At 51.9% G+C, this 27430-nt stretch overlaps 1 protein-coding gene across 1 annotated transcript; it reads right to left on the reverse strand.

Annotated features, from left to right (window-relative positions):
* Positions 1 to 1488: 1488 nt before the first annotated feature.
* Positions 1489 to 26602, reverse strand: MAL (mal, T cell differentiation protein). The gene is made up of 4 exons (XM_012438324.2): positions 26425 to 26602; positions 7150 to 7317; positions 5678 to 5803; positions 1489 to 2096 (listed from the first exon to the last, which is right to left on the reverse strand). The coding sequence occupies exons 1-4, from the start codon at positions 26515 to 26517 to the stop codon at positions 2022 to 2024; spliced, it is 462 nt and encodes a 153-aa protein (XP_012293747.1). The 5' UTR covers positions 26518 to 26602; the 3' UTR covers positions 1489 to 2021.
* Between the last annotated feature and the right edge of the window lie 828 nt (positions 26603 to 27430).

A 27430-nucleotide genomic window follows, 5' to 3' on the forward strand; every position in this document is an offset into this window, starting at 1 on the left:
GAAATGAAACTGCAAATTTAAAACATGCCCAGGGATAGAAGGAATGAGAAAGGGGTGCCAGAGAACCATCTGCAAAGCCTTTGGTTAAAGAGAAAATAGAGAAAGAGTATATGAAAGGTTTTTAAAAAGAGAATGATTAAAATGTCAAAACACTGAGAAGCCCTTGGGAAACTAAGCCTTCCATTTCTTCTTCTTTTTTTGATGAGAGGAAGAAGTGAGCTTCATTAACACGACGTTGCTGGCTTCCTGTAATGCAACTGGACAGTTATGTTGAAAAATGAGGCTTTCCTCCATCAACGACTGATTCAAGTTTTGTTAAACACGTAACAAACTTCCTATTACTTCTCATTTGTAGTTTAGTTTTTTAAGGTGAATCTCCAATCCAACCTTTTGCTCATGATGTACAATGAAATGTTGGCTGTTTGAAGTGGACTTACTAAAAGTGGCTGGTTTCTGGTAACAGTTATCCTGGGTTAACAAAGGACCTCCTGAATACACCAATTTAGTTGTAGAATTTCAAGTTGAAGAGGAGCAAAATGTCAACTAAACTCACCACTTGAGGCTTGAATTATTATATTTTATTTTATTATTTTATTTTAGAGACAGGGTCTTGCTCTGCTGCCCAGGCTGGAGTGCAGTAACACCATCACAGCTCACTGCAACCTCAAACTCCTGGGCTCAGGTGATGCTCCCACCTCAGCCTCCTGAGTAGCTGGGACCACAGGTACCTGACACTATTCCTAGCCTGAAGCTTGAATCTTTGCCTCCACGGCTGCCAACAAGAGGTCGCAGACGCTCTGCCACACACCTCCATGGCGGGAAGCTCAAGGGTCTTGGCGCACCTGTCCCAGGGTCCCATCACTGGAATGGCGCTCATTCCTGGGAGCCATGGGATAAAGGAGCATTTCATAACAGAGCTGGGCATCCCAGATTCCTAACTCAGTGCCTTCTTCCTAATCATCCCATCTCCTTTCAACCCAGACGTCTCAGACCCGAAACATGGCATTCCCCCTCTTGTCACTGTACATCCTTTCACTCCGTAATCTCCCTTCCTTTCTCTCCTATGGAGTGCCCTAAGGAAATTCTAAAATAATGTATGATCCACATAATTGGAACAGAACAGACTGCCCAGAACATTCTGATGAGTTTCACAATGAGTGAACGGAAACTTCTGCACCGTGTTTTCTTTTGGTGGAAGGAGGTTCCAGTGGGGCACAGACCACTGTGTCTTATAGGAAAGAGAAGGGGCCCCGGGCTGGCACTTAGCCAGTTTCCACAGAAAGGGGCAGCCATCTGGGCAGGTGGCTGGGAGGGTGGGCTCCCCAGAGTGCAGTGGCCAGGCACACACAGTGTCGTCTGAGCTCCCACCTGATGCTGTCTCTTGAGATTCAGGTTAAGTCAAAGGATTCCTCAGAAAGAAAGCTGAAATGATGGCATTCCTGATGCTGGGGAATTCAATCCAAACCCAAAAAACACCCAACAAATGTATTGAACATAAAGACACTTTATAAAGTATTTCAAAGGGTTATCATCTTCCACCATGGATATTCGGAAAGATCTGTTGAGTGAGTTTTAGTCCCCATGACACACAGACATCCACGAAGACTTAAGAAAACATGCCACAAGATGGGGCGCTCAGGAGAGCCTGTGGAAAATTCCAGATGGCCCTTCTCAAGAGCTGGTCCAGGGGTCAGCAGGGGATCTTTGTTTCCTTCTTAGGTCATGGTCCCCACTTCCCATCCCCGAACAAGAAGGTCCCCTTTCACAAACAGGAGGTCACCTAGCAGCCAGCGCAGCAGTCGGAGGTTAGACACAGCAAGCTCCCAACCCGGACTCGAAGGCACGCGGGAGAGTCAACACGGCACCCACAAGCAACAGGGCAGGGTTTTTTTTTTTTGCGCGGGGTGGGGGGGTCGTTTTCTTTTTTCCACCATCAAGGGCATTTCTGTTTTCTAAAAAGTTATTCTGGAAGGTGGGGGGACCAGTTAACACCATCTGGGTTTTCAGGTTCCGCTGTGGCTTTATGAGGACTTCCACCTGATTAAAGAGAACACCGCGTGGATCACGTACAGCAGCGTGGCTACGTAGGAGAACACCTGGAACCAAGAGAAATGGCCGTTAATGGGCTTGCTCAGGGAGGACGAGGCACAGCGTTTCCACTGCATCCGGCCCCACATGGCGCAGGGTTACCAGACCCAGAAAGCGTGAGCTGCCATTGCTTCTCATCCCACACGCGGAGGATGCCCTCCCTGCTGAGCCCAGGTGTGCACCAGATCCTCTCAGTACGGAGCTGATGTGACCCACGGGCTCCTGGACCTGGTGTGCAAGGTAAGACTCTCCACTATCACCCACCATCACACTGGACTCGGCTTGAGGTCTCAGCTGACTTGAGATGGAGTCCTCAAAGGCCCCTCCGGTGAAAGCATCTCAGGCGGGTAACTCTCCAGGGACAGTTCCCTCCCCACACTAGTGAGACCAGCACCCACCAGCTGTGGTCCTGATAGCTCAGTTGAGAGATGGTAAAGACCTGGGTTTGCTGGCCCTGGTGAAGTCTCCATGCTGCTTGGACATCCTTGTCCTCTCGGGATTGTGTTCTAGGGTTCTTAATATCACCGGTGTGGCCAAGGGAGCCAGGCTTCATAGGAAGTGAAGGACAGGGATTTTGAGCTTTTGTTGAAAGAAGGGGGCTTACTGTTGGGACCATGCAGTCAGCCACTGTGGCCTTGGGAGGGATGGCCCTGCTCACTGGAGACTTGCTGTGTCCTCCTGGGCACCGTCTGCTCCCATCACCCTACTCCCTAAACACTTGCCTGCTGCCAAGTCCAATCTCTGCACCTGGTTTTGTGACCTTGAGTGGGGGTCAAGAGTTTCCAGCTCAGGCACAACATCCATTTAGGGTGGCTACGCTTCTGTGACTCCTGAAAATGCCCATCAACCCCAGCCCTCGGGGTGCCTGCCCTCCTGCCCCCATGCCTGGGCAAGCACTTTCTCTCATGGCCAAATTATTGAATAACACATTTACGAGAATGTATCCAGGGAGGAGCAGTCACACACCAGAGGCAGCCCTCCAAAAATATGGGCATTTCAGAGCAATGGGAACCTTTGGCAGAAGCACCTTGGAAGTCCCCAGCAGTAAGAGCAGTGGACACTCATTTTCCAAGTAGGACCAAGAAATGGCCCACTGGGAAAACACAGAGCTGGGCACGAATAGACGTGTTTTGGCTTCAGAAAGCCCTCTCCCTAAACTGCAGCCACAATTGCCCACCATAGTTATAATCGAGAAGCCTCCAGATTTCTCCAGAAATCTCCATCTCGCCCCAATCAGCTTCCACTGGTCCCCAGGGTCCCTTTGGGAAAGGGACAGCTCTGCCACCCACAGAGGAGAGAGGGAGGAGCTCGGCTTGGGACAGACCCTAATTAGTAGCCACAGAGTGGCTGTGAGGCAGGCTGGCTGCCTCCAAAACCAGGTTGTGTGAGAGGGTGTGAGGTGCCTCCCTGTACCCGAGTATCCCCTGGACTGGGAATGCTGTGGCTGGCGGGGCGGGGGGGGTCTGGGGTTGAATCCTGAGTAATGAACTTCTTTCTCCCCCACGAACAGATGCAGTTGACACCATGGGTAGAAAGGCGTGACTTTACATCCAACACCCTGCAGATTCCCCCTTGGTGGTTTTGTTTGGGTGCATCTGCCAGCTGAGAACACTCTGGTTCTCGATTCTAATGGTCCTGTCTGCATGAGCATGTTTGTGTCTATCCAACTCAACTGAAAAAATGGGGAGATGATCAGTTGTGGGATGGATAAATGGCTGTTGGTCTGTTCCTACAAGGGAGTGCAATATAGTAATGAGAAGAAACAAGCCACATGTACACCCAGCCACATGGGTGACTCTCACAAACACAAGGGTGAGAGAAAGAAGCCACACATGAGTACCCACTGTGTAATTACACTTATATGAAGTTCAAAGGCTGGCAAAACTGAATGGGGTGCTAGAAATCAGAATTGGGTGGCGGTGGGGGTGCACAACGACAGGGACAGGATTTGAGGAGATTTCTGAGAGTGGTTTATCGGCCCTATTTCTTAGTCCAGATGCCAACTACACGGGGGAATTCACTCTATGAAAGTTTATTAAGCTGTGAGCTGGCAACTGCACACGTCTCTGGCTGTGTGCTGCATTTCGATAAAAGGTAAGAGAGAAAAATCAGAAGGCAGTAGAGCCTAGTGGTTCTCAACTAGTGACCTGTCCAGTGGGAAGGGGCATTCATTCCCCTGTCTGGGTTTTTTTTCATCAAGTGCTGACCCACTACCCACGTCCCTTCTACATTTCACAACCCCTGTCCACAACAATTTTATGGAAATTGTTTTCAGACACTTTGCTGATGTTTGTTAAAAGAGAAGGCTTGGTTGGGATGGAGGATGGGGGATGGGGGATGGGGGAGGTATAAGGCAGTCTTGGGAACGGGAGATGAGACAGAATTGTGTGAAGAATGATGGAGGGTGGGTCACCGGCCTCCTGGGGGAAGGAAGATCCGTGAAGATGCCACCTGGCTGTGCTGCTGCTTGGAAACCATCCATGTTGGGAGACGGGCCAACACGGGAAATGTTTCCACACCGTGAGGCCCCTGGGGAGATGCCAGGATCCTGAGGGGGCCCTCTTTAGGGAAGCAGTTGTAGGCTGGGAGCTTGAGGGCAGTGTGTGGCTTCCCAAGGGCAGGGGACTGTGCAGAGGGACCACCAGGTGAGGCTTTGAGGGACTTTCCCCTGAAGAGTTACCTCACCGACCTCATTCCCAAGGCCCAGCTGTGCCCATCTGTGGGTCTTCTCTCAGCCTCCGTCCTACACTTTCCAAAAAGAGGGGACGACACAGCTTTGGCCACCGGAGCTGATATCTCAGGATCTATCACCACATATTTCCTTGGGATTTGCATAAGTCATAGGTCAAGTTCTAGAGATCTGAAGGGTGCTATTTTGGAAACTTCTTACTTTTTAACAATAACCTGTGGTTAGAAGCATGTTTTATATTACAGACTGGTGCAAGGGCACACATGCACAGCTCTGAAAAGCACTTGATGAAACAATAAATTTGTTACCCTGTCATTCTGATCCAGTCCATTAAAAAGAAAATCCACCTGGCTTCAGCGTCCCCATCCCTGGCTGGATGCTTCAATGGACGGCCACTCAGGAAGAGTCAGGAGACCCATGTGGCCAGACTCACAGCCCTGAACTGGTGTTGAGAGTGTGAGGACTGGGCCCCCAGCTTCGATGCCGGGCCCCACGATGACTGGTGATCTTGGGCCAGTCACCCACGCTCTCTGGCCCCACTTCTCCCTCTGTGAGATCGGCGTCATGACCCTGGGTTGTAGGGTTGCTGTGGATGTTAAATCAGATTGTTCACAAAGCACTCGGACAGGGCGCTGAGCGGCCGTCATCCCTTCACACGTCTGCCTTCTGCAAAGCCCACCCAGGCCTGGGACATGCAGCCCTGACAGGAAGAATAAGTGGAGTCTTGGGCACGACACTCCCCTTCTCAGAGCCTTTCCTGCTTCAAGGATGAGGGGAAGGTTTGACCTCACGGAAAAATTAGTGAGCTGAAAATAGACGGAGGGCCTCGGCAGCTTGCGCACACCCCCTGCCAGCCGCGGAGCCGCCCGTGTGAACACAGCCCCAGATGCCTGGACTCACCACGGCAGCGATGTTTTCGTGGTAGTGCCTGAAGGTGAAGCCTTCTTGCATCGTGATGGCAGCCAGGGCCTCCAGGACCGAGGCGCTGAGGTAAAAGAGGGCAGCGGTGCAGTGGTAGCCTGCGTCCTGCGGGGCAGATGGGGTGTCAGAGGGATGGGGAGACAGAGATGGGGCCCAGATGCAGAGCTGAGGTCCCCTCCCCCCTGCCCCTAACCTCTCCCCCAGCCTCCTCACGGAGGTCCCGTGCCCACCTTGCCACCCTGAGTCTCACTTCACTGCTTGGGGTCAGAGCAAGCACTTCCTTGGGGATGGGACACTGGTCTCCCCTGAGGAAGGGTCAAGCGAGAGGTGGAGGAGGGGCCGGCAACTTGGGGTGCCCCAGGGAGAAGCTGGTCCTGGATCTGAGAAGTGTCGTGCATGGCCACAGTCCAGCTTGGGTGTGGCCTCACTGGCCAGTGCAGGGCGAGGGCGGCCCACACTGTTTCTATTGTGTTTTTTTTGTTTTGTTTTGTTTCAGTGCTTCTTTTCGACTCCTGGTATATTTAAAAGCATTAAAGGGCTGGGTGTGTGACTGTAATCCTAGAGCTTTGAGAGGTCAAGGCAGGAGGATCTCTTGCGGCCAGGATTTGAGACCAGTCTGGAAAACATACTGAGATCCCCATTTCTACACAAAGCAATAAATCTTAGCTGGACACAGTGGCGCATGCCTGTAGTCCCAGCTACTCAGGAGGCTGTGGCAGGAGGATCACTTGAGCCTGGGAGGCTGAGGCTGTAGCGAGATGAGATTGCGCCACTGCACTCCAGCCTGGGTGACAGAACGAGACCCCCAACTCAAAATAAAGAAATAAATGCAAGCAAAAAGGTACTAAAACAGGGTTTTGTGTAGTTATGATTTGGAAAGAGGCTTGGCCAAATGACCACCTCTACAGTAGGAAAGGGCAGTATCCCACATGTAAAAGTTACCTTTTCACAGGCCTCAAAGCAGAATTTATATAGAATAACCACCGTAGACCATTTCTGTTTCCCAGTGTTCTCTGACAGCCCTACTTGGAAGTCAGTGGCTGAGGACCCAGATAGTAAGCATGGCCTGACCCCGAGAGCCAGGGCCAGTTTCCAGCCTGTGTCAGCCTCCGGGGCCCTGCTCCCCTGAGATGCAAACAGCCCTTCCGGGTGATGGGAGGGGCAGCAGGCACCTGGTGGGTGCAGGTGGTGTGGTGGCTGGGCAGCTGATTATCTGTGGAAAGGCAGTTATGCAGGAGAACACAGAACAGGTCCAGTGATAGTTGGCAGCACAGACCTTGCCTCTGCCCCCGACTCTCCTGATTCTGCTGCCGGGAGCCCTGGGCAGGCTCAGCCTTGGACATGGTGGGGTGACATCTATGGGGAAGTCTCACCTGGCACTGGAAAAGCCAGCCCTACTGGGCCAGGGGCCAGTACTACCCGCTCCCACAGCCGCCCTGGGCTGGACTCACCAAGGTGACCCAGGAAGTCTCCCCACCGTGGGCTCCAATTATGTACAGGACGATCAAGGTGGTGGTGGCCACGAAGCAGAACACAGACACGAACATCACCCAGCCCTGGACCAGGGGCCAGGGCACTAGGGAGGAGGCCACCAGGATCCATACCAGGCCCCCGAAGACCTGCAGGGGAGGAGTGGAGTGAGTGTCAGCCCAGAGGAGAGCCCCAGCCCGGGAACAGCCCTTGACTAGCAGTCACATGAGGTGACCGGGGTGCAGAAACACAGAAAGAGGGCGAAGAGAACAGGGCAGGCATTCTCCTCCTCATCAAAAATGCAGCTTTAGTCCCCCAAAAGGCCCTGGGCTGGATCTCATTCCCAATCCCCTGCACACTTGCTTTGATTAACTTTTTTTAAAAAATTTTTTCTTGAGACAGAGTCTTGCTCTGTTGCCCAGGCGTGAGTACAGTGGCATAATCTTGGTTCACTGAAACCTCTGCCTCCTGTGTTCAAGTCCTGAGTAGCTAGGACTACAGGCATGCGCGATCACACCTGACTAATTTTTCTATTTTTAGTAGAGATGGGGTTTCACCATGTTGGCCAGGCTGGTTTTGAACTCCTGACCTCAGGTGATCCACCTGCCTTGGCCTCCCAAAGTGCTGGGATTACAGTTGTGAGCCACTGCACCTGGCCTGATTAACTTTTTAAATACAGTTTAAATTTTTTATTTAACACTTATATCAGACCTACATGCCAGGCAGTATCCTAAGCACTTTACAAATAATAACTCAGTGATTCTTACAACAACCCTATGAGTAATGCTGACCCGTTCGCCAGATAAGGAAATTGAGGTAGGTGGAAGTTAAGTAACTCATCATTCTGAGAAAGGATTTATGTCATTCAGTATTGTCATGAGAAGGCTGCTATTTCTTCTGAGATACTAACCTTTCTACTTGCTTTGATATTAAAATGCCCTTTCTTTTATGCAACTGTAGTGACCAGCATATCCTTTCCGTCTTTATTTGGCAAGACAAATTAACCACACTGTCAGTAGCCACCCCCACCTCTTTTCCCCTCCCCCTCCCCCTCCCCTTCCCCCTCCCCCTCCCCTCCCCTTTCCCCTCCCCCTCCCCCTCCCCTTTCCCCTCCCCCTCCCCTTTCCCCTCCCCCTCCCCCTTCCCCTCCCCCTCCCCCTCCCCTTTCCCCTCCCCCTCCCCATCCCCTTTCCCCTCCCCCTCCCCATCCCCTTTCCCCTCCCCTCCCCATCCTCTTTCCCCTCCCCTCCCCATCCTCTTTCCCCTCCCCTTCCCCCTCCCCTCCTGCTCCCCCTCCCTTCCCTTTTTTCCTCCTCCTCCTCCTCCTCCTTCTTCTCTCTCTCTCTCCCCTTCTCTCTTTCTTTCTCTTATTTATTGTTTCTTTTCTGGATTCAACTCCTTATATCCCCAAGTCCAGGAAGTGTTCTGACCACAGATTTGGAGTTGGAATAAAGTAACCCAGGTCAGCCTTGTCTCCTCGGACTGCCGAGGATGGGAGTGAGGGAAGTACAGCCTCGCGGTTATCCAGAATACATCCCAGTTGATGTCCCCAGGGTCAGTGAGCCCCATTTACTCAAAGAAGAGCAGACACGGGAGCCAGTAGTGCCCCTCAGTGGCCTAGCCCCACTCCTCGCCACGGATGGGCACATACAAACCCCAGCGGGGACTTCCTGCACTTCTCTTTCCCTTCTCTTCATCTCTCCCCGCTCCCCTCAGTGAGAATCAGCTCACCCTCATCCACAGGCTCCCCACTCAGATGGGGACTGAGCTCGGAGGACTCTAGGTGTATATGGAGATTCCTTTGCAGCCAAAAGTCTCCAAGGTGCTACAGAGGCATCTAGGGGACTGAGGATGGGACTGCCCTCCGAGGCCTCTGTCCCCTGTAGTGTGAATTCACACAGCACCTTGACCCCCCACCTCCCTGGACCTGCTATCCACCTGCTGGGTGAGAGATACTACTGTCTTCACGGGTGTTCTTTGAGCTGCTTGTCTGAGAAGCATCAGGAGAGAATTGCATTTGGGTAGAAAAATCAGTGCAATGAAGACTCTGGATTTATTAAAACCAAGTTGTCCCTAAGGAATCAGATGTGGGCATCTCTGACGAGAAAGCGTCCTCTGCTGATGGATCTTAGGTTGCCTGAAGGCACATGGCAGGGCCGGTGGGATGCACTGTGCACCTTATAAAAATGGGAGCAAAATCAATTAAATAAAATTCCCCAGCCCGCCATAGAGTAAGATGTGTGTGTGGATTTCATCCACCGTTGAGTTTAAGATCAAACAGATTATGCGGCCTTTTCCATAGTGGGCACTGATGGAGGGACGGGAGCGCATCGCTGCAGGCAGGACTTGGATTCAGGAGGCGTGTGGGGGTGGCGTGGAGAAATGGGAGGATCCATGGGACACATTCAGAGGGCAGAGGGTGGTCCTGCCCTGGGAATCCCTCCCCTAAGCACCCTTTGCCTGGTGGCCACATGACCCTCCGAGGAGGACCAAACTAAGTTGCCTCCTTGTTCACACGCTCTCGGGGAGTCCTGCTTGTCTTGTCTGTAGCACTCAGCACAAACATAGGGGTGTTGGATTAGGGACAACATGGTGCTTCCCCTGACCAGGTGATAGTGGGCTTGAGATCTGCCTTGCTCACAGCTGGCTCCCTGGAGGGGAGCCGGAGAAGACCCATTCAGCCACCCATCAGTGTCCAAGTCAGCTAACGGGCCTTCAGTCTCCTGGTACCTGGGTGTGGCTAAACTAGAGCCACTTATGAACCAAACCCCAAAGGAGCAGCTTAGGTTGCACATGGTAGGGAGGAGACTCCGTTATGGAATCCCAGTGGGACCCCATGGGCCAGAGGTGCTTATGGGTGACCAATGGGCACGCTATTGAGGAACACTGAATTTCACAGTGAGGCAACGATTCCCTGCTCCTTTACTCTCTTTGTTTTTTCTGATGAAGGCAAGAAGGGCTCACGGTGGAGCTGGGTGTCTGGAGTTCTCTTATAGCGCAGATAGGCAAAGGTGAACCGGATAGTGACATTGTTTCTATGCTAATGATTGCAATGTCATCATTTGGGGAAAAATTAACTGTAAAATACATAAGGTGAATTAATGCACAGGTGGCACTTGGAAATGGCAAATATGAGAAGGTGGCCCCCCAGCTCCTATCTGCAGAGTCATCTCTCTCCACTCCGTTCTTCCCATGTGGCTGGAGATGTGATATGTGAGGAATCAAGGGCAGGAAAAGTGAGGGGAAGTCAGTGTGTGGAGGGCTGGCCACAGCCTCTGTGTGCAGCTTGCTGACTGCAGCCACAGTGTGGGCTCTGAGCTTCCAGCAGCTGCTTGGAGAGCCTCGAGGTCAGGCTAGACTCTCTGCCCTGACTGTTCCGGTGAGTGCTTTTACCAACCTGATGAAGACTATTTTCCAGCTCCCTGGGAAATTCCATGCTCCCCACATTGGCATGCAGATTCCTGCAGTCTGTAATGGTAACCCTGTCCACAGTTGCCCGTAGAACAAAGCCTACCATGGGCTCAGCCCCGGCCCCTGTCCGCTGGCAGATCTCAAAACCCCATCCAAACTCCAGGGGCTTCACCTTGCAAGTGGGTCCTTTAAAAAATCAGGCTGACTTTTTTCCTTTGCATGGTACATTCATGGCAGAAAGGGCACATTTCAAGCTCAGAGGATGCTGAAGCAGTTGTGCGGGCTTCGGAGGCTGAAGGCTGGGCAGCTGGGCACAGGTCAAAGAGTGGCAGAAGATGAGGCTTGAGGGAGGGTGAGCCTCCAGCCCTGCTGTATGCAAAGCTGAGATTTGGTGTGAACCATGAGTCAAAGCTGGTTCCCGTCCTGCTCCACCTACTAAATGTACAGAGCAAACAGAATAAGCAGGGCACACTCACCAGGGAGATAAGGCACTCCTGGGCATGGAGCAATCCACTCCAGCCTGGCCTCAGGACCCACCCCACTGGCCAAATATTTGTCAAGAGCAAGGGAGTAGGTGAGGGTTCAAGCATTTTCCTTCATCAAGGAAACTCCGGTGGCTCCCAGCTTCCAGGTGGCCATGCACAGAGGCAATTATTTTGAAAACATTATTGACACTCTGCAGGCATGGCGCTGTGTCCCCCTGGTTTCTGTCAACAGGTCAGACTTCGCCTGAACCTGCAGCTGCACCCTGTCTTTGTCCATCAAAATAGAGATGGTGCAGCTGGCTGGGCAATCTCAGACAAAGGTCTCCAGTTGCATGGCTGGAGAGGGACAAGGGTTGAGCGCTCTCTGGGTCCCAGGGCCTTAAGTAAGAAGATGGGGATGGGGCCTCAGCAAACACTCTATCGTCCTCAGCCCTGACTATACATTAAGTCACCTGGGATGCCTTTAGAAAAAAACACCAAAGCCTGGGACTCATGCCCAGAGTCTGATTCCGTGGGAAAGAAGCAGAGTGATGGGACAGATGCCCCAGACTCTTGGCCAAGGCCTCGTGATGTGTTACCATAATATAAGGTCATGGGCAATGCTCTGTAGCTCCTGTCTAGGGCCCTGCCTGTCCCCCAGTGATGCCAGCCGACTGCTCCCCTCCAGGTCCTGCCTGGCCTCTCAGTGCAAAAAAAAAAAAACACCCTAGTGTTTCCTCTCCTCTCTCCACCTCTCCTCTCCTCGAGCTTGGATCTTCGTCTTGCCTGGAGCATGAGACTAGCTTGTCCTTGGGTGTCCTCTGAACTCTGAGATGCAGCCTCACTGTCTGAGGATGGGGGCCGAGGGGGTGCATGAGCAATCGGAGGCCCCTCCCAACTCTGATGTGACAGAGCTGGAAACCACCCATCTGTAATTCAGTCCAGTTGGGGGTGCTGAGCAGAGTTGAGCTTCTCTAAGAACAGGGGATAATGTATAAAACTGGACAAAAAGTTTCCAAAGAGTTCACATCCATGGTCTACCTGGTGAAATGAAGTTTGTGAAAAAAATTCCATCTGGAATTGTTTTCCTGGAAGCTCTTGTGTGAACTTGGAGAAGCGTCTCATGTTTTCTTTCCAAATTAATCCATGGGAAGCAGCCAGGTTGTTAAGGGGTAGTTAATGGTGTACACTTTGGAGCCAGGGTTGATGAGTTTGAAGCGAGCTCTGTCACTAGCTGGGTGACCTGCTGTCCCTGGGCAAGTTATTGAATCTCTCTGTCCCCTCATCTGGAAAGTAGTGATAACAGTAGTTGTGACTCGGGTTATACCTTCAGGGGGCCGGTACCCGGCTGCCACTAAGTGCTTGCTGTCACAAATGTCGTTAGATGAAGCAGCCTCTTCTGTAACTCTGTGAAAAATCCCAGCGGTCTGAATATGATCTCACTATGCACAATCATCTACTCCAAAACTTGTCCAAGAAGAGTCAGAATTTTAAAATAACCTCAAAAGCATCAAAAAGAGAAAAATCTATGGTCTCCAGAAACCAAAATTGAGAACAATGTGCCTGCCCTGCACAAGGAAGCCCAAAGGGCGCTAAGATATGAGCCAGCTTTCCTTCCAACAACGAGCCTGGTCATCAAGAACGGGAAGAGGCATTCTCCGGCACATTCTTGAGATTCGTCTGGAGTTTCCACTGCCTGTGTCTGAAAGAACTCTTCATCCACAGTCCCCAGTATTCTTCTGCTGCAGGGCTGGGTAACAAGGGCAATGCAGAGGGCTTGCTTAAATTCTCTGGATATTTTTCTGGGGTTTCATTTCACTCTGTCAGGGCCTCCACAAGCAGAAATTCTTCCAAGGACACATCAAGATGTGAACCTAAGAGGTCTTCCCAGGCAAGGCTTTCCATCTACATTGATGGCGTGGTCCCCAGAGCCCAGCATCAACATTCCCAAGGGCGTGGAACACGTGGTGTGTGCCTTTAAAGGCATATGTGAACAGCAGTTTTTGCCTTGAATTCTTGAGAAGTAAAAGAAACCAGCCACAGAACAGGGGCTGTGCATCACTGCTGAGCTCCCCTGCCACTTAGATCAAGTGACAAATGTCATCTCCCCGGGAAGGAAAAGAAGAGATGTCCTCGCCAGACGAGGGACACATGGAGACTCATCCCGTCTGCTGAGAGGACCCCAGGGAGCTCCCCGCCCTTCTGTGCCCTCCCAAGTCCACCAGGAGAAGCAACCCCCACTCATGTTGCTGGCAGTCTACTTACTGCATCGTTTTAGCAGCCAAGAGTTATTTCAATGCCAGGAGGACATTTCGTGTAGGTGATCTGACCAGAAAAGTAACTGCTTCAGAAGAGTCTCACAGTCTTTGCCCAGCTCTAAGGGTTGATTTAAAACAAATCATTCTCGGAGTGAGGTAGAGAGTAGGAAGCATTTTCCTGTGTGTGCGTGTGCATGTGTGTGTGTGCACATGCATGCTTGTGTATATGTGCATATATGTGCCTTATGTATTTGTGTGTATGCACGTGTGTGTGCATGTGTATGTGTGCGCTTCCCTGTGTGTATGTATATGTGTTTGTGTGCAGATGCATGCTGTGTATATGTGCATGTATGTGCCTATATGTATGTGTATGTATGCACGTGTGTGCATGTGTATGTGTGAGCTTCTTTGTGTTTATGTATATGTGTTTGTGTGCAGATCTGTATGTATGTCTGCATGTGTATGTATATGTGTATGGTGCATGCATATGCATGTGTATATGTTTGTGTGCATATGCCTGTGTATGCTTGTGTATATGTGTGTGCACATGCATGCGTGTGTGTATGTGAGTACACGTGTGTGTGTGCGTAGGTGGGTAGAGTGGGGTTAAGGATGAGCTACTGTAGAGCAGGTAAATGGCATGACAGGCATGGATGCTAGGGTGAAGTCAAGAGGGCACCAAGCACCAGGTGGTGGGAGAATGAATACACACAGAGCAGGAGGTCGGGGGGAGACTCAAGACCCCTAAATGCTGAAGGCTTCCTCAAAGTCCCGCAGCTCTTCTGCTCAGAAATGCATCTGAGAGGGAGGATGGGGGACTCTATTCCAGTTCTGAGAGGCAAGGAAGCAAACACGGCTTGGCTTCTCTACTTGTATTAGCACTATGTACCTCCTGGTATGAAGGAATTCAGTCCCAGCAAGTCAGGGGAGCTTTCTTCACTCACTAAGTCACTCACTCAGTCAGTCACTCACTCAGTCAGTCACTCACTCAGTCACTCAGTCACTCACTCAGTCACTCACTCACTCAGTCACTCACTCACTCACTCAGTCACTCACTCACTCAGTCACTCACTCACTCACTCACTCAGTCACTCACTCACTCACTCACTCACTCACTCACTCAGTCACTCACTCACTCACTCACTCAGTCACTCACTCACTCACTCAGTCACTCACTCACTCACTCACTCACTCAGTCACTCACTCACTCACTCACTCAGTCACTCACTCACTCACTCACTCACTCACTCAGTCACTCAGTCACTCACTCAGTCACTCAGTCACTCACTCGCTCAGTCACTCACTCACTCACTCAGTCACTCACTCACTCAGTCACTCACTCAGTCACTCACTCAATCACTCAGTCACTCATTCAATCACTCACTCAGTCACTCAGTCACTCACTCGCTCAGTCACTCACTCAGTCACTCAGTCACTCACTCACTCAGTCACTCACTCAGTCACTCACTCACTCAGTCACTCACTCAGTCACTCACTCAATCAGTCACTCAGTCACTCAGTCACTCACTCAGTCACTCACTCACTCACTCAGTCACTCACTCACTCAGTCACTCACTCAGTCACTCACTCAATCACTCAGTCACTCATTCAATCACTCACTCACTCAGTCACTCACTCGCTCAGTCACTCACTCAGTCACTCACTCAGTCACTCAGTCACTCAGTCACTCAGTCACTCACTCACTCAGTCACTCACTCAGTCACTCAGTCACTCACTCAGTCACTCACTCACTCAGTCACTCACTCACTCACTCAGTCACTCACTCACTCACTCAGTCACTCACTCACTCACTCAGTCACTCACTCAGTCACTCAGTCACTCACTCACTCAGTCACTCACTCAGTCACTCACTCAGTCACTCACTCACTCAGTCACTCACTCAGTCACTCACTCAGTCACTCAGTCACTCAGTCACTCACTCAGTCACTCACTCACTCAGTCACTCACTCACTCACTCAGTCACTCACTCAGTCAGTCACTCGCTCACTCACTCACTCAGTCACTCACTCAGTCACTCAGTCACTCACTCAGTCACTCACTCACGCACTCAGTCACTCACTCAGTCACTCACTCACTCACTCACTCACTCACTCAGTCACTCACTCACTCAGTCACTCACTCACTCAGTCACTCACTCACGCACTCAGTCACTCACTCAGTCACTCACTCACTCACTCACTCAGTCACTCACTCAGTCACTCACTCACTCAGTCACTCACTCACTCAGTCACTCACTCACTCACTCAGTCACTCTCACACTCAGTCACTCATGCAGTCACTCACTCACACACTCAGTCACACACTCAGTCACTCACTCAGTCACTCTCTCATTCATTCAGTCACTCACTCAATCACTTAGTCACTCAGTCACTCACTCAGTCACTCAGTCACTCAGTCACTCACACAGTCACTCACTCAGTCACTTAGTCACTGATACACTCACTCAGTCACTCACTGAATCACTCAGTCAGTCAGTCACTCACTCACTCAGTCAGTCACTCACACACTCAGTCACTCAGTCAGTCAGTCACTTGGTCAGTCACTCAATCACTCACTCCCTCAGTCACTTCCTCCTTCACTCAGTCACTCACTCAGTCAGTCACTTAATCACTCAGTCAGTCAGTCAGTCAGTCTGTCACTCACTCACTCACTTGGTGGTTCATTCATTCATTCATGCACACATTTAACAGGTGCTGAGTGTGGCCATGATCAACATTGAGGTAATGGATCTCATTCAAAGACATACTCTAATGAATGGAACCCACCTCTCCCTTCCTCTCCTCTCTCATGCCACAGTCCCCACTGGAGCAGCTCTGGGTCCACAAGGGTGGATTCCGGCCCTGGTGAAAGTGTCAGTGTTTGAGCAAGGGTCACCAGCTACAAATGTCACACTGGACAGGGACAGAGCCTGGTAGTTGGCACAAGATCCCCATCTGAGCCCATAGGGAAAGGTCAGGGGTAGGGGTCAGAGTTTCTCTGGATGGTGACCCTCTCCCCGCATCAACCGAAAAGGCAGATTATCAGGAGTCTGATCCCTGGGACTGCCCCCAAAGAGAACCCTGGGTGTGGGAGTAGGGCTGGGATTTGACTTGATTTACCTACACCGGTCACTCTACCCTCCTGGCCTCTTCGTCAGCAGACTTCTTTCTCTCAGAGGGACCCCTCACACCATCACCCCCCTGCAGCTAGCCTTAGACAGTGTTCCTTTATCTAATCTGAAGGCAAGACCAGGACACAAAGAGTTTGGATCTGTTTGTGAAGAGGAGGATAGAGATTTGAGATTAAAAGATTTAAGAGCTGAGTTCAGGGCCACAGTTTATATTAACAAGGCAAGTTGGACCGGGAGGAGCCCCTTATTCAGGCTTGCAATCCCATCCCCCAAACCCCAGGGAAGCCTTCTCTCCCATAGCATATGCTGCCAGCAGGACAAAGTGACTGCTGCCTTAAACCCACCTCCCTCACAAGCTAGAGGATGGTCACTAGATCCTGAATGAAGGAAAACTCCCCTCAGATCCACAAATCTACGAATTTTCTGATAGGCATGTCCTTGTTTGGATGGAAAATTCTGCCTACCACACCTACACCGACTGGCTTTACCCAGCAGGGTAAACAGAAACCAAGAGGCTCCGTGAAAATGCCGGGTAAGCCGCCTGTAAAAGGCAAAATCCATGGAAACGCTAGACCAGGCAGGAGTGGCTTAAATGCAAGAAAAACAAAAGGTATTTATGGGAGTCACCAGGTGGGTCAGTAATGGGAGCAAATCAACAAAACAGGCGTATACCTGCAAGGGGCGAGAGGAGGCTGCCTGCCCAGGGTCTGGGAGGGTTCAAGGGAACTGGAACGCCCAGAGTCTCTTGGGGACTGGCAGCCTTTGTCAGTTTCACCCTCTGTCCGCCCTTGAGGCCAAGGACTCATGATTAATCAACATTAGGTAGGTGGGAGAGGAGATCCGAGCCCCTTCCCTACTGATGCTTGCTGGGAGCAAATGTTTCAGAGTTCTTGGTCTGTGCCAGGTATGTGGGCAGACTCAGGGTGTAGGCACGAGACAGACAATAAGCAAGGTCTGCAGGAGGTGTTCTGGGTGCCAGGAAAGGGTGCTAGGAGGGTGGACTTCCCGGTGGAGGTGATGGGTAAGCCCGGGCCTAAAGGGCCCCCTCCAACAAAGAAGCATTCCCACTGCTGCCCCCCAACCCAGCCACAAACAGAGATGTGGGAGGTCTGTGGCTGGTTTTAAAGAGTCCTGAGACACACAAGCTGGGTGGTTCCTTTCCTGACAGGCCCTTCAATCCAACTGTGCCCACCTGCCAAGCAGCTGGGGGCCAGGATGGAGGCTGGGGGAGATGAGGGCACATGTTTGTGCCAGAGGCTGCCCCCTCCCTGAACTGATGCCCTTGCAGACAGCAGACACATTGACACTAATGACAAATCACTTTTGAAAGCTTTAATCTGAGTCCACTGGTAATTTGTTCCTACGCCTGTGGGTAGATATAGCAATGTGTGTCACAGTTAGAATCCACAAAGCTCTCCTCGCCCATCCTGGTACCAAGCTGGCAGTGTGGTGCAGTGAGGCTTAGAAAGCAGCCTGCTCCCTGGCAGGAGGCAGGCCGGGGCAGCCATCCTGTCCTCTCCTCCTTGGCTGCCCCGTCAAGCTCCTAGCTGAGGACACACCGACCTCTGCCCTCAGTCCTTCCTTCTTGGTGAGAGGAGAGCCACTGGGAAGGCCCCAGGAAGGTGGTGTCTGTGCAGGACTCGGTGACCCCAGGGACAAGTCAAGTGTGCCCTCCACAGCCTGGTCCAATCCCAATCTTCATGTGGCACCTACAGCAAAGGTGATGGGGGCAGGCCTTGCGGACTCCACCGTGGACACAGGTCGGCCAGCTGGTCTCAGAGCAAGTGTTTAAATTATTAGTCAACTAATAATAACAGCACTTGATAGCTGTAGGGCAGTAGCTATGTGAGGCAGGTGCTGCTGCATCCCCATTTTACTGATGCAGAAACTGAGGCACAATTACCTGCCACATGCCCGTAGCTGCTCTGACAAGCTGGCTGAGGTCCAGATCCAGGCCCCCACGGGTATGGCAGTTACCTCCTGTGTCTAGGATCAGCTTTAGAAATGGCTATGAAACTTTCTGTTTTGGTGACAGGTTCTCAGTCTGTCACCCATACTGGAGGGCAGTGATGCGATCACAGTTCACTTCAGCCTTGACCTCCAGGCTCAAGCCATCCTCCCACCCCAGCATCCTGAGTAGCTGGGACTATGGGTGCACACCATCATGGTTGGCTAATTTTGTACATTTTTTGTAGAAATGGGGTCTTGCTATGTTGTCCAGGCTGATCTCAAACTCCTGACCTCAAGTGATCCTCTCACCTTGACCTCCCAGAGTGCCAGGATTACAGGCGTGTTAACATGGAGGAAGGAGAATAACCCATTAGTTTTCAGGCCACTCCCAGACAGCTTTTCCCTCCCTGGCCTACCACTGAAACAATGAGTCTCAATAACCTCTGTTCTTTTAGAGAAAAACAATAGCAAGGTTTGTGTTTAAGACACATAAAACACAAGATGAAAAGCCGAAGAACGCCCCTCCCTCTTCCACAGATGTCGGCCTGGAATTCAGTCGGAAGAAGAGGGAAGGGCTGCCCTGCAGACCTCACCCCTCCGCACTCCACTCATAGGTCAGGGGATGTTACCTTCTGTCCTTCCTCATGGCTCCATTCCTGGAGTGCCCATCTCCCGAGTCCCCCGTGGGACTCCCGCAAGCTGGTTCTGAGACTTTCACTTTCCGTCTTCTCCCCCTGCCCTTCCAGTCCCTTCCCTCCCGGCCCACTGCACCCCTACAGGGACTGGAGGCTCTGGCCAGGAACTGCAGGGCAGTGAGACTGGCTGTGCAGCCCTGCGCCTTCTCTTCCCACTGCCAGTGTATGTGGAGGTGCTGTGGCTGATGACAGGCTTTCCTTTGATTTCCTACATATGTTTTTCAGGACCCAGGGCCTCGGTACATTAAAATGATTCACCCAACACGTTAGCTGTGAATGAGCCGAGAGTGTCAGAGAGCCTGGGGCAAAGTGCTGCAGATAATCAGAGTGTGGCACATTCACGACCCCAGGAAGGGAAATGGTTACAATGCTCGTGCCCAGCTGGGAGCTCACCGGGAACCAAACCTTTCCACCAGGGTGTCGAAGGCAATTTAGAGCCTTCCGAATTGATGAGAGACCACCAGGGACCTACTCTATGCTCCGCGCCCCTGGGAACAATCTGAAAGCTGTGAGAAGGAGCACCCCAGGGTGTACCTGCTTCAAGTACAAGGGGTATTGACTCCCACTGTCTTCACACCCATCAGCACCAGGAGGGAACACCTGCTGGGGCATCCTCTCAGCACCTGCCTCTGGGGCCTGCTGGTCCAAAGCACCGTGTCCAGGGACTGAGACTGGAGGCCTCAGGAAGAAGCCCCAGAGTGGCTTAAGTCGGCCCCCAGCCCTTTCTAGTTCAAGTCTGGCTGACTCTGTCCTATGTCAAGGCAGGTCCCAGGTGGTCCAGTCCCCACTCCCAGCCCCTTCTCTGGGGAATGTGTCCCGGGCCCAGGACAAAGCCAGGCTACTGCTAAGGCTGTGCAGAGCTGGCCTGTGCTGGCAGCACAATATGCTTTGCCCCTTGCCCACTGGTGTGGCAGGTGTAGGTGCAAATAGTCAGCCCTTGGCCCTGGCCGGCCTGAGCGTGAGTCCTGTCGGCAGCAGCATCGTGGGGCCTCCTACTCACTCCTGAAAGCACTTGGACAGAAAGGGTGTGTGTGCACCAGCCCTGGCATTGCCCCATCCCCCTGAGGTGGGGGAGTGACTTATGAAAAGCTAAAAGGCAATCTTTTAAAATATAGCTCAGGTGTGATGACACATGCCTGACAATCCTGTGGAGCTGAGCCCCATCATCGCACTTAGCAGTTTCCAGGGAGCAGCTCAAAGTCACCGAGTTCTCACCAAAGCCAGCCTCTGGTCTTGAAAAACTGGAAAAGTCACTTCTCCACCAAACCCCTGTGAGACCTCTGTCTAGAACACCTCTCCTTTTAGAGAGGGAGAGAGGAGAAAATATGGCAGATCAGGCCGTAGCCCTCTCTAAATAGCTACAGAGAGGGGACAGGGTCAGCAGCCAGTGGACACAGTCAGGGAAGGCCAACTCAGCCACCATCCTGTGCTGGCTAAGCAGGGCCTGCCCCACTCCCTGCGCCTGTAGGAGAGGCGCCTAGTTAGAGCAGCAGGGAACTTTCTCTAGGAACAGAGGAGTCCCTGGCCTGACCTCTGAGAACCTTGGAGCACCTGGCTGCTTGCCCCAGCCTCTCTCTGAGAACTGTTCCCACTATTCTGTCCCCCTGTAAAAATATCAAGAGGGTGGCCTGGCCTCCAGATGCCCACCCTAAGTCTCAGCGAGTCAGTGGAGGTGTGCTGTGCTTACCCAGTGCGGGTTCTTGGACCTGCCCTGGACCTCATGACTCAGAAACTGTAGGGTGTGTTTTTGACAAGGAGGCCCAGGAAGTGCAAGCTTCCCAGTGGCCCTGAGCTGGCCCTTCATTCTGCTGGGGGAGAGAAGGGATCCAAGCCTTGCCCAGGGCTGCCAGGTGGGCAGGGCTGCTCACTCAGGATCCCTGGGTCCCTTTCATGCAAGCAAAAGCCCCGTGTGGCTGTTTAGGTGAAAATAGAAGCCTGGGTGTGACCTGCTCGCTGCCAGAAGGACTTGCTGGACCCTGGATCCGATGACATGGGCAAGTTGCTCCCTGTCTGAGCCTCAGTTTCCTGCCAGCTCTGAAAGTGACGTTTCTGTGATTCTACATCTCCAGTCTCCTGGGAGTTTCCATGCTGCCTTCTCAATGCAGCCACAGCTCGGACCACTCAATGCGAAACTGCCTCGCCAGCCCATGGCCCGGTCCCGGCTCTGCCAGGCTGGCTCTTCCCCAGCCAGGTAGAAATCTAGTGCAGGTCCTCGGACTTCTCTGGTCACTCTTAAATAATAAAAGTCCAGTCAGGGCCGGGCGCGGTGGCTCAAGCCTGTAATCCCAGCACTTTGAGAGGCTGAGGCGGGTGGATCACGAGGTCAAGAGATCGAGACCATCCTGGTCAACATGGTGAAACCCCGTCTCTACTAAAAATACAAAAAATTATGGGCATAGTGGCGCGTGCCTGTAATCCCAGCTACTCAGGAGGCTGAGGCAGGAGAATTGCCTGAACCCAGGAGGCAGAGGTTGCGGTGAGCCGAGATCGCTCCATTGCACTCCAGCCTGGGTAACAAGAGCGAAACTCCATCTCAAAAAAAAAAAAAAAAAAAAATCCAGTCAGTTTGGGTCACAGAAAAGGTGTCATTTTAGTTGTTACTCTGTCCAGTTTACTGTGTCAAAACTACAAACTGATTCCAGGTAGCCCCCCACCCCAAATCCAACACATGATGTGACCACACTCGTCTTCGCATTTCGGAGGCACAGAGCAGGAGGGTGTGCCCCTGGAAGGCTTGGTGGGATTCCTCAAGCTCTCACTCACAACCCCGCCTGGGGAGGAGGAGGCTGAGTGGATGATCTCATGGCCCACTTCAGGCCTTTCCTTCAAAAGTCCTGAAAGAGTGGGGGGTCTCTCCTGGCACTCTGTGGGAGACATTGCCTCTAGGGGCCACAGCTGAGACAGAAATCCTTCCCTGCCAACCTTTTGTTCCCTGAATGGTGTCCCAGTGTCATGAAGCCCCTGGCTTAGAATGGAGAAGGAGGAGGAGACAGAGTGGCTCCAAAAGGAGAAGTTCCTCACTGGATGGAACTTTTGCAGGGCAGCAGACCAGAAGCAAAGCCCTGGGTTTGGCTGGAGGAGGGGAGAGCATTGGCCATTTCACCCCTGGCCTATATTGGGCTGCACCGATGACCCCACCACATGCAATAAGGGCACAGCCTCTGTGGCTTTGGGAGTGTTTGGAACGGCAGTCTCACTGCCTAGTTGGGCCCGCCTTCCTCTTCCTGTGAAGACCCCGCAGCTTTCCAGAGGTCAGGAGCTCTGGGATAGGGGTGCTGGGCCAAGGAGAGGTTGCTATGCCCCGCCCTGAGCTGCCACCCTCGCCTGTTCCAGTGGGCAGTCCCCTGAACATGGAAGTGGTGCTCCACCCTGATTGCCTTGGACATCTGTGCCTCCCAGGCTGCTGGGAGGTCAGGCATGGGAATCTGAACTGAGTCATCAGCAACTCAGTAGACTACAGATATATAAAATAATCAAGCATTTCACACCCATCGGACTAGCAGAAAATTATAAAGTCTGACGCTACCAAGTGATGAGGAACAATGGTGACTTTCATGCGCTGCTGGTGGGACCGGGGAAGGTCCAGGTTTTAGCCTGAAGCTTAAACAACTGGGGGAATCATCTTTATAAAAGAATCAAAATTAGGCAGAGTCTTGGAGGGGCTTGAGTAAGTGGAAGTCTTGAACTTAATTAACATCATCAGCTTCTCAGTAAATCTGCTCCTGGGGTGTGTAAATTGGAACTACTCTTTTGGACAGCAATGTGATAACATCTGGGAAAATGATGATGTGGATATCCCCTGTCACCCAACAAGTCACATCCTCCATGTGTTTCTGGGAGAAATTTCCAACATGTAACTACAGAGGCAAATATGAGAGTGTTCTTGGCAATGCTGTCTGCAGTAGCTAAAGACAGCCAGTTGGAAGTATCCAAAATGTCTATTAACAGAAGACTGGATAAACAAAGTCAACATGTATAAACCTCAAAACATAATGTTGCCCGGAAAGCATGTTGCAGAAGGATATGTACTGTATGCTGGCATTTTCATAAAGTATGAAAACATGTAAAGCAATGCCATGTGTAGTTCACATGTGTGCAGTAAGAGTCTAAACTGCTTGAAGTGATCACCACATTCAGCCTACGGGTGGCCCTGAGGATGGAGAGAGAGAATAAGATAACAAAAGGATGTCTAAGGGGGCTTAGATGCCATCTGAAAGCTTCATTCCCTTAATACATAAAAGCAGATAAAGCAAAATATTAAGATTTGACAAAGTTGGGCAATAATTATGTGGGTGTCGGTTAAAATATTATATACACTCTTCTGTGGCATTTGAAATATTTCTAATTTTTTTCATTTTTTAAACTTGAGGTGAAATTCACATTAACATCAAACCAACCATTTTAAGTTGACAGTTTAGCGGCATTTAGTACAGTCATGGTGTTGTGAACCCACCAACTCGATTTAATTCCAAAGCATTTTCATTTCCCCCAAAAGGAAACCCCATAGCGATTAAGCAATTGCTCCCCTCAGTCCCTGGCAAATCACCAGGGTTTGTGTTCCGTCTCTATGGATTTATCTATTCCAGATATTTAATATAAATGGAATCATACACTATATGGCCTTTTGTGCCTGGTGTCTTTTGCTAAGCACAGAGATTTCAAGGTTTTTCAACTTTATAGCACGTTATCAGTACTTCATTGCTCTCTATGGCCAGATAGTTTCCATCATTTGGATATGTCGCACTTCGTCATTCAGTTCATTGCTGATGGACATTGGACTGTGGGTTATTGTGAACAGTGCTTTTATGAACATGCATGTGCTGGTACTAAAGTCCCTGCTTTGAATCCTTTGGTTATACACTCAGGAGTGGAATTGCTGGGTCAGAGGGCAATTTTTTGAGGGACCATCAAACTCTTTTCCACAGTGGCTGAACCATTTTACATTCCCACCAGCAGCATACAAGTGTTCCAATTTCCCCACATCCTGGCCTATACTTGGTGTTTTCCATGTCTTGGATAGTAGCTATCCTAATGGGTGTGAAGTGACATCTCATTGTGATTTTTTTTTTACTTATTTACTTATTTATTTATTTTTTTGAGACTGAGTCTTACTCCATTGCCCAGGCTGGAGTGCAGTGGCATGATCTCGGCTCACTGCAACCTTGCCTCCCAGGTTCAAGCAATGCCCATGCCTCAGCCTGCTGAGTAGCTGGGTCTACAAGCATGAGCCACCACGCCTGGTTAATTTTTTTTTTTTGTATTTTAAGTAGAGACGGGGTTTCACCACGTTGGTCAAGCTGGTCTCAAACTCCTGACCTCAGGTGATTCACCCACCTCGGGCTCCCAAAGTGCTGGGATTATAGGTGTGAGCCACCTCACCCAGTCTCATTGTGATTTCAGTTTTGTTTTCCTAAAGCCTAATGATGTTAAGCATCTTTTTATGTGCCTGTTGGCCATTTGTATATCTTCTTTGTGGAAACCTCTGTTCAAGTTCGTTGTCCATTTGCTAACTTGGTTGTCTTTTAGTTGTTGAGTTGTAATATTCCATAATTAAAAAAAAAAAAAACTCTCCTGGAGTGGCCAGTGCCTTCTCAGATCCTCTAATTCTCCACTCCTTCCACACATCAAGTATATACAGCTTCATATTTAGAGTCCATGCAGAGGAGAACTGAGAGGCTGGGAGTCAGCTTTCTCCTCTTCTCTCCCACGCATCTGTGAGCCCACCCCTAATCTAGAGCATAAGGAAGACACCAGGAGATGACTATGCTTTGAGGGTCTCCTGGGAAGTGAGGAAGGGAGGTGGAGAACAGAGGTGAGGTGGAGAAGTGACTTTCTAAGACAGCTGAGAGAAGCTTTCTGGGCAAGCGAGAAATTGTTTCCTCTTGAAGCCACAAAGCCACGCTGGAGGAGCAAGCTCCCAGTAGTGGATGGGCTTCAAGGTTTCCCACAGTCCTGTAATCTCTGCAGCATTGGTGGGTTGGGTTGGAGCCTTTGGACCTCTTTCCTGCAGATGAGATCTCCGGGTCTAACTGGACTGTTTCTACTTGCAAGGGCACTCACTCTTTCTTATATGCTGAACTTCTAAAAGAAGGCCAGAGGGGGTCTGCTCTCTGTAAACGGTGGAGCTAGGTTCATTGGCGTCCAGGGATTTTTCTAAATGTAACTGCTTGGATTCTGCCAATCCCTAGGATTTGAAATCACTGGTTCCACCCAGGTTTGGGTTCGACTTGACTTTCACCCCAAGTTCAAAGACAGCCCTGCTCACAGAGCTGTGGCCCTCTTAACCCCTGCTCCCAAGCCCTCCTTAGATGAACTGACCTGCTCCCTTTCGTACTCGTGAGCCCTCGCCCTCCAATCAGGCAATAGCAACCTGGGGTCCAAGTTTTAAAGTCAGGCTCCGACATTTTCTTTCCTACCCAACTATCCACGCCCGATGCTTCTGAGGCAGAGGTGCCAGAAAACGTGTCCCTGAGGCGGTGATGTACCACACCCACATAATATACAAGGCACATTCCTCCCAGTTGAGGGCGAGCGGCCCCCAGAGAGTTGAGGCTGAGGAAGGTCACTTTAGCCTCGCGACACCGTGAGTGCTGATCAGGAGCCCACAGTAGGAAGCGCTTTTCCGCAGTCTCAGGCAGAGACCCTGCGTGCAAGGCGGGACCGACAGCAGGTGCAGAGGCCTCGAGGCTGCCCAAGGTCAGCCGAGGAGCGCGGATCGCTCTCGCCCGCCCATCTTGTCCACCCCCACCTCACACAAGAGGCAGAAGAACTGCGGCCGAGCAAACGACGGCCTCAGTTTCATTTCCAGATCGAATTGGTCGCAAATACTTGAAACTTTAAAAGGCCAGAAGAAAATAAACCGGATTCAGCTCCCTCTCGTCTCGTCTCCAAATCTCGGTTGGTAATACTAACATTTCTTTTGATGATTTTTTTTTTTTAAACGAAACCTCCTTCCTTGAAAAAGCCGGGCACTTCAACCCAACCGCCCAAAGCGCGGCGTGAGCTTCGATGGCGCTGCGCTTGCCAAGAGGGCCCCGCGCGCAGCTTTGGAACCAGCGCACCAAGAACTGTCCCCACCTCGCCCGCTGCCAACATCTGACCCAGGTTGCGAACCCGGTTTTTCCTCCATAGTCCTGTAGACTGTTCCCCTCATTCCGTTGGTCTAGAAGGGGGCAAACGACCAGAGATGGGAGGGGACTTTCCTGGCTTAGTCCCCGCCCTGCCCCTGCTGCCCCGCTGCTCCCAGGACCTGCGCAGCTCGCGAATCCAGCCCGACAGCTGTGCGGGGTGCCCGCGAGAGCGCAGGGCTCAGCCCATCCCGTCCTTTCCCCGACCGCAAGTCACTCACAAACTCGAAGATGAAGAGCAAGTCAGGGAAGGTGGTGAAGACGGAAAAGCCACTGGGCAGGGTGCTGCCCCCCGACGCCGCTGCGGGGGCCATGCCGGCGTGCTGGCGTCGGCCTCGGGACTGGAAGCGCACCGCTCAGGCTCCGCGCGGACCTCTCGCTTGCTCCGCGGAGCCTAGTGGCCTGGGAGCCCCCACGCGCGGGTTAAGAGCAGGGGAGCCCGAGGCAGAAGTGGGAGGAGCCCCGGCCGCCGCCCCGCCCCGCCCCTCCGTCCCAGGGTACCCGGCCCGGGCACCGCGGGCACCGCCCTGAACCACTTCGAGGGCGCGCTGCGGGCTGCAGAGCTGAGGACGGTGGTCCTGACTCCTGCGTTCCAGCCCTGGGTACCACCTCTTGCGGGAAGCAGGGCAAAAGCACTTTGGTCAGCCGCTCCTCACGCTTTTCTAGCTTGGTAGGTGACCAGCATCTCCTAAGAATGATAACCATCAGTAACCAGGACCCCAGACCTTCCCACCGAGGCACTCCTCCCTCCAGTCACCAGTGCTTTAACTTTGAAGTTGGGTCTCCTTCATCTTTCCGCTGGATGCATTAATATGCGCTACCCACACCTCCGGGAGGTTTCCTGGCCGAATGGGACCACCGCCTCAGGCTGGGGGTCTACCGTGGGGGCTGGGACCGGCCCCTGCCGCCCTCTCCTTCCGTGTCCACACAACCAGCGCCGGGACCGTGCACTGGGGCCTCTCTACTTGGTGCTGCGCGTCTGCCTGAGGGTAGCAGGTTGCTCCCAGCCGCGCCGGCCCCAGCAGAAGGCTGTGGGTGGTGTTGCTGGGGCAGGTCTGCCTTGAATCCATGGGACAGGAAAAGACGTTACCAGAGGAGATGCATCGCTTTCTCTGGTTCTGGGCAGCCCAGCCCTTCGGAGGGTGGGACCGCTGCTACCCCCAGCCCCATGTTCTTTGGCTGCCTGTTGACTGCCGGCGTTTCATGTTTTGTTTTTCTGTTTCACTA

Source organism: Aotus nancymaae, unplaced genomic scaffold (assembly GCF_030222135.1).
Source record: "Aotus nancymaae isolate 86718 unplaced genomic scaffold, 86718_ANA_hifiasm-v0.15.2.pri h1tg000030l, whole genome shotgun sequence".
NCBI lineage: Eukaryota > Metazoa > Chordata > Mammalia > Primates > Aotidae > Aotus > Aotus nancymaae.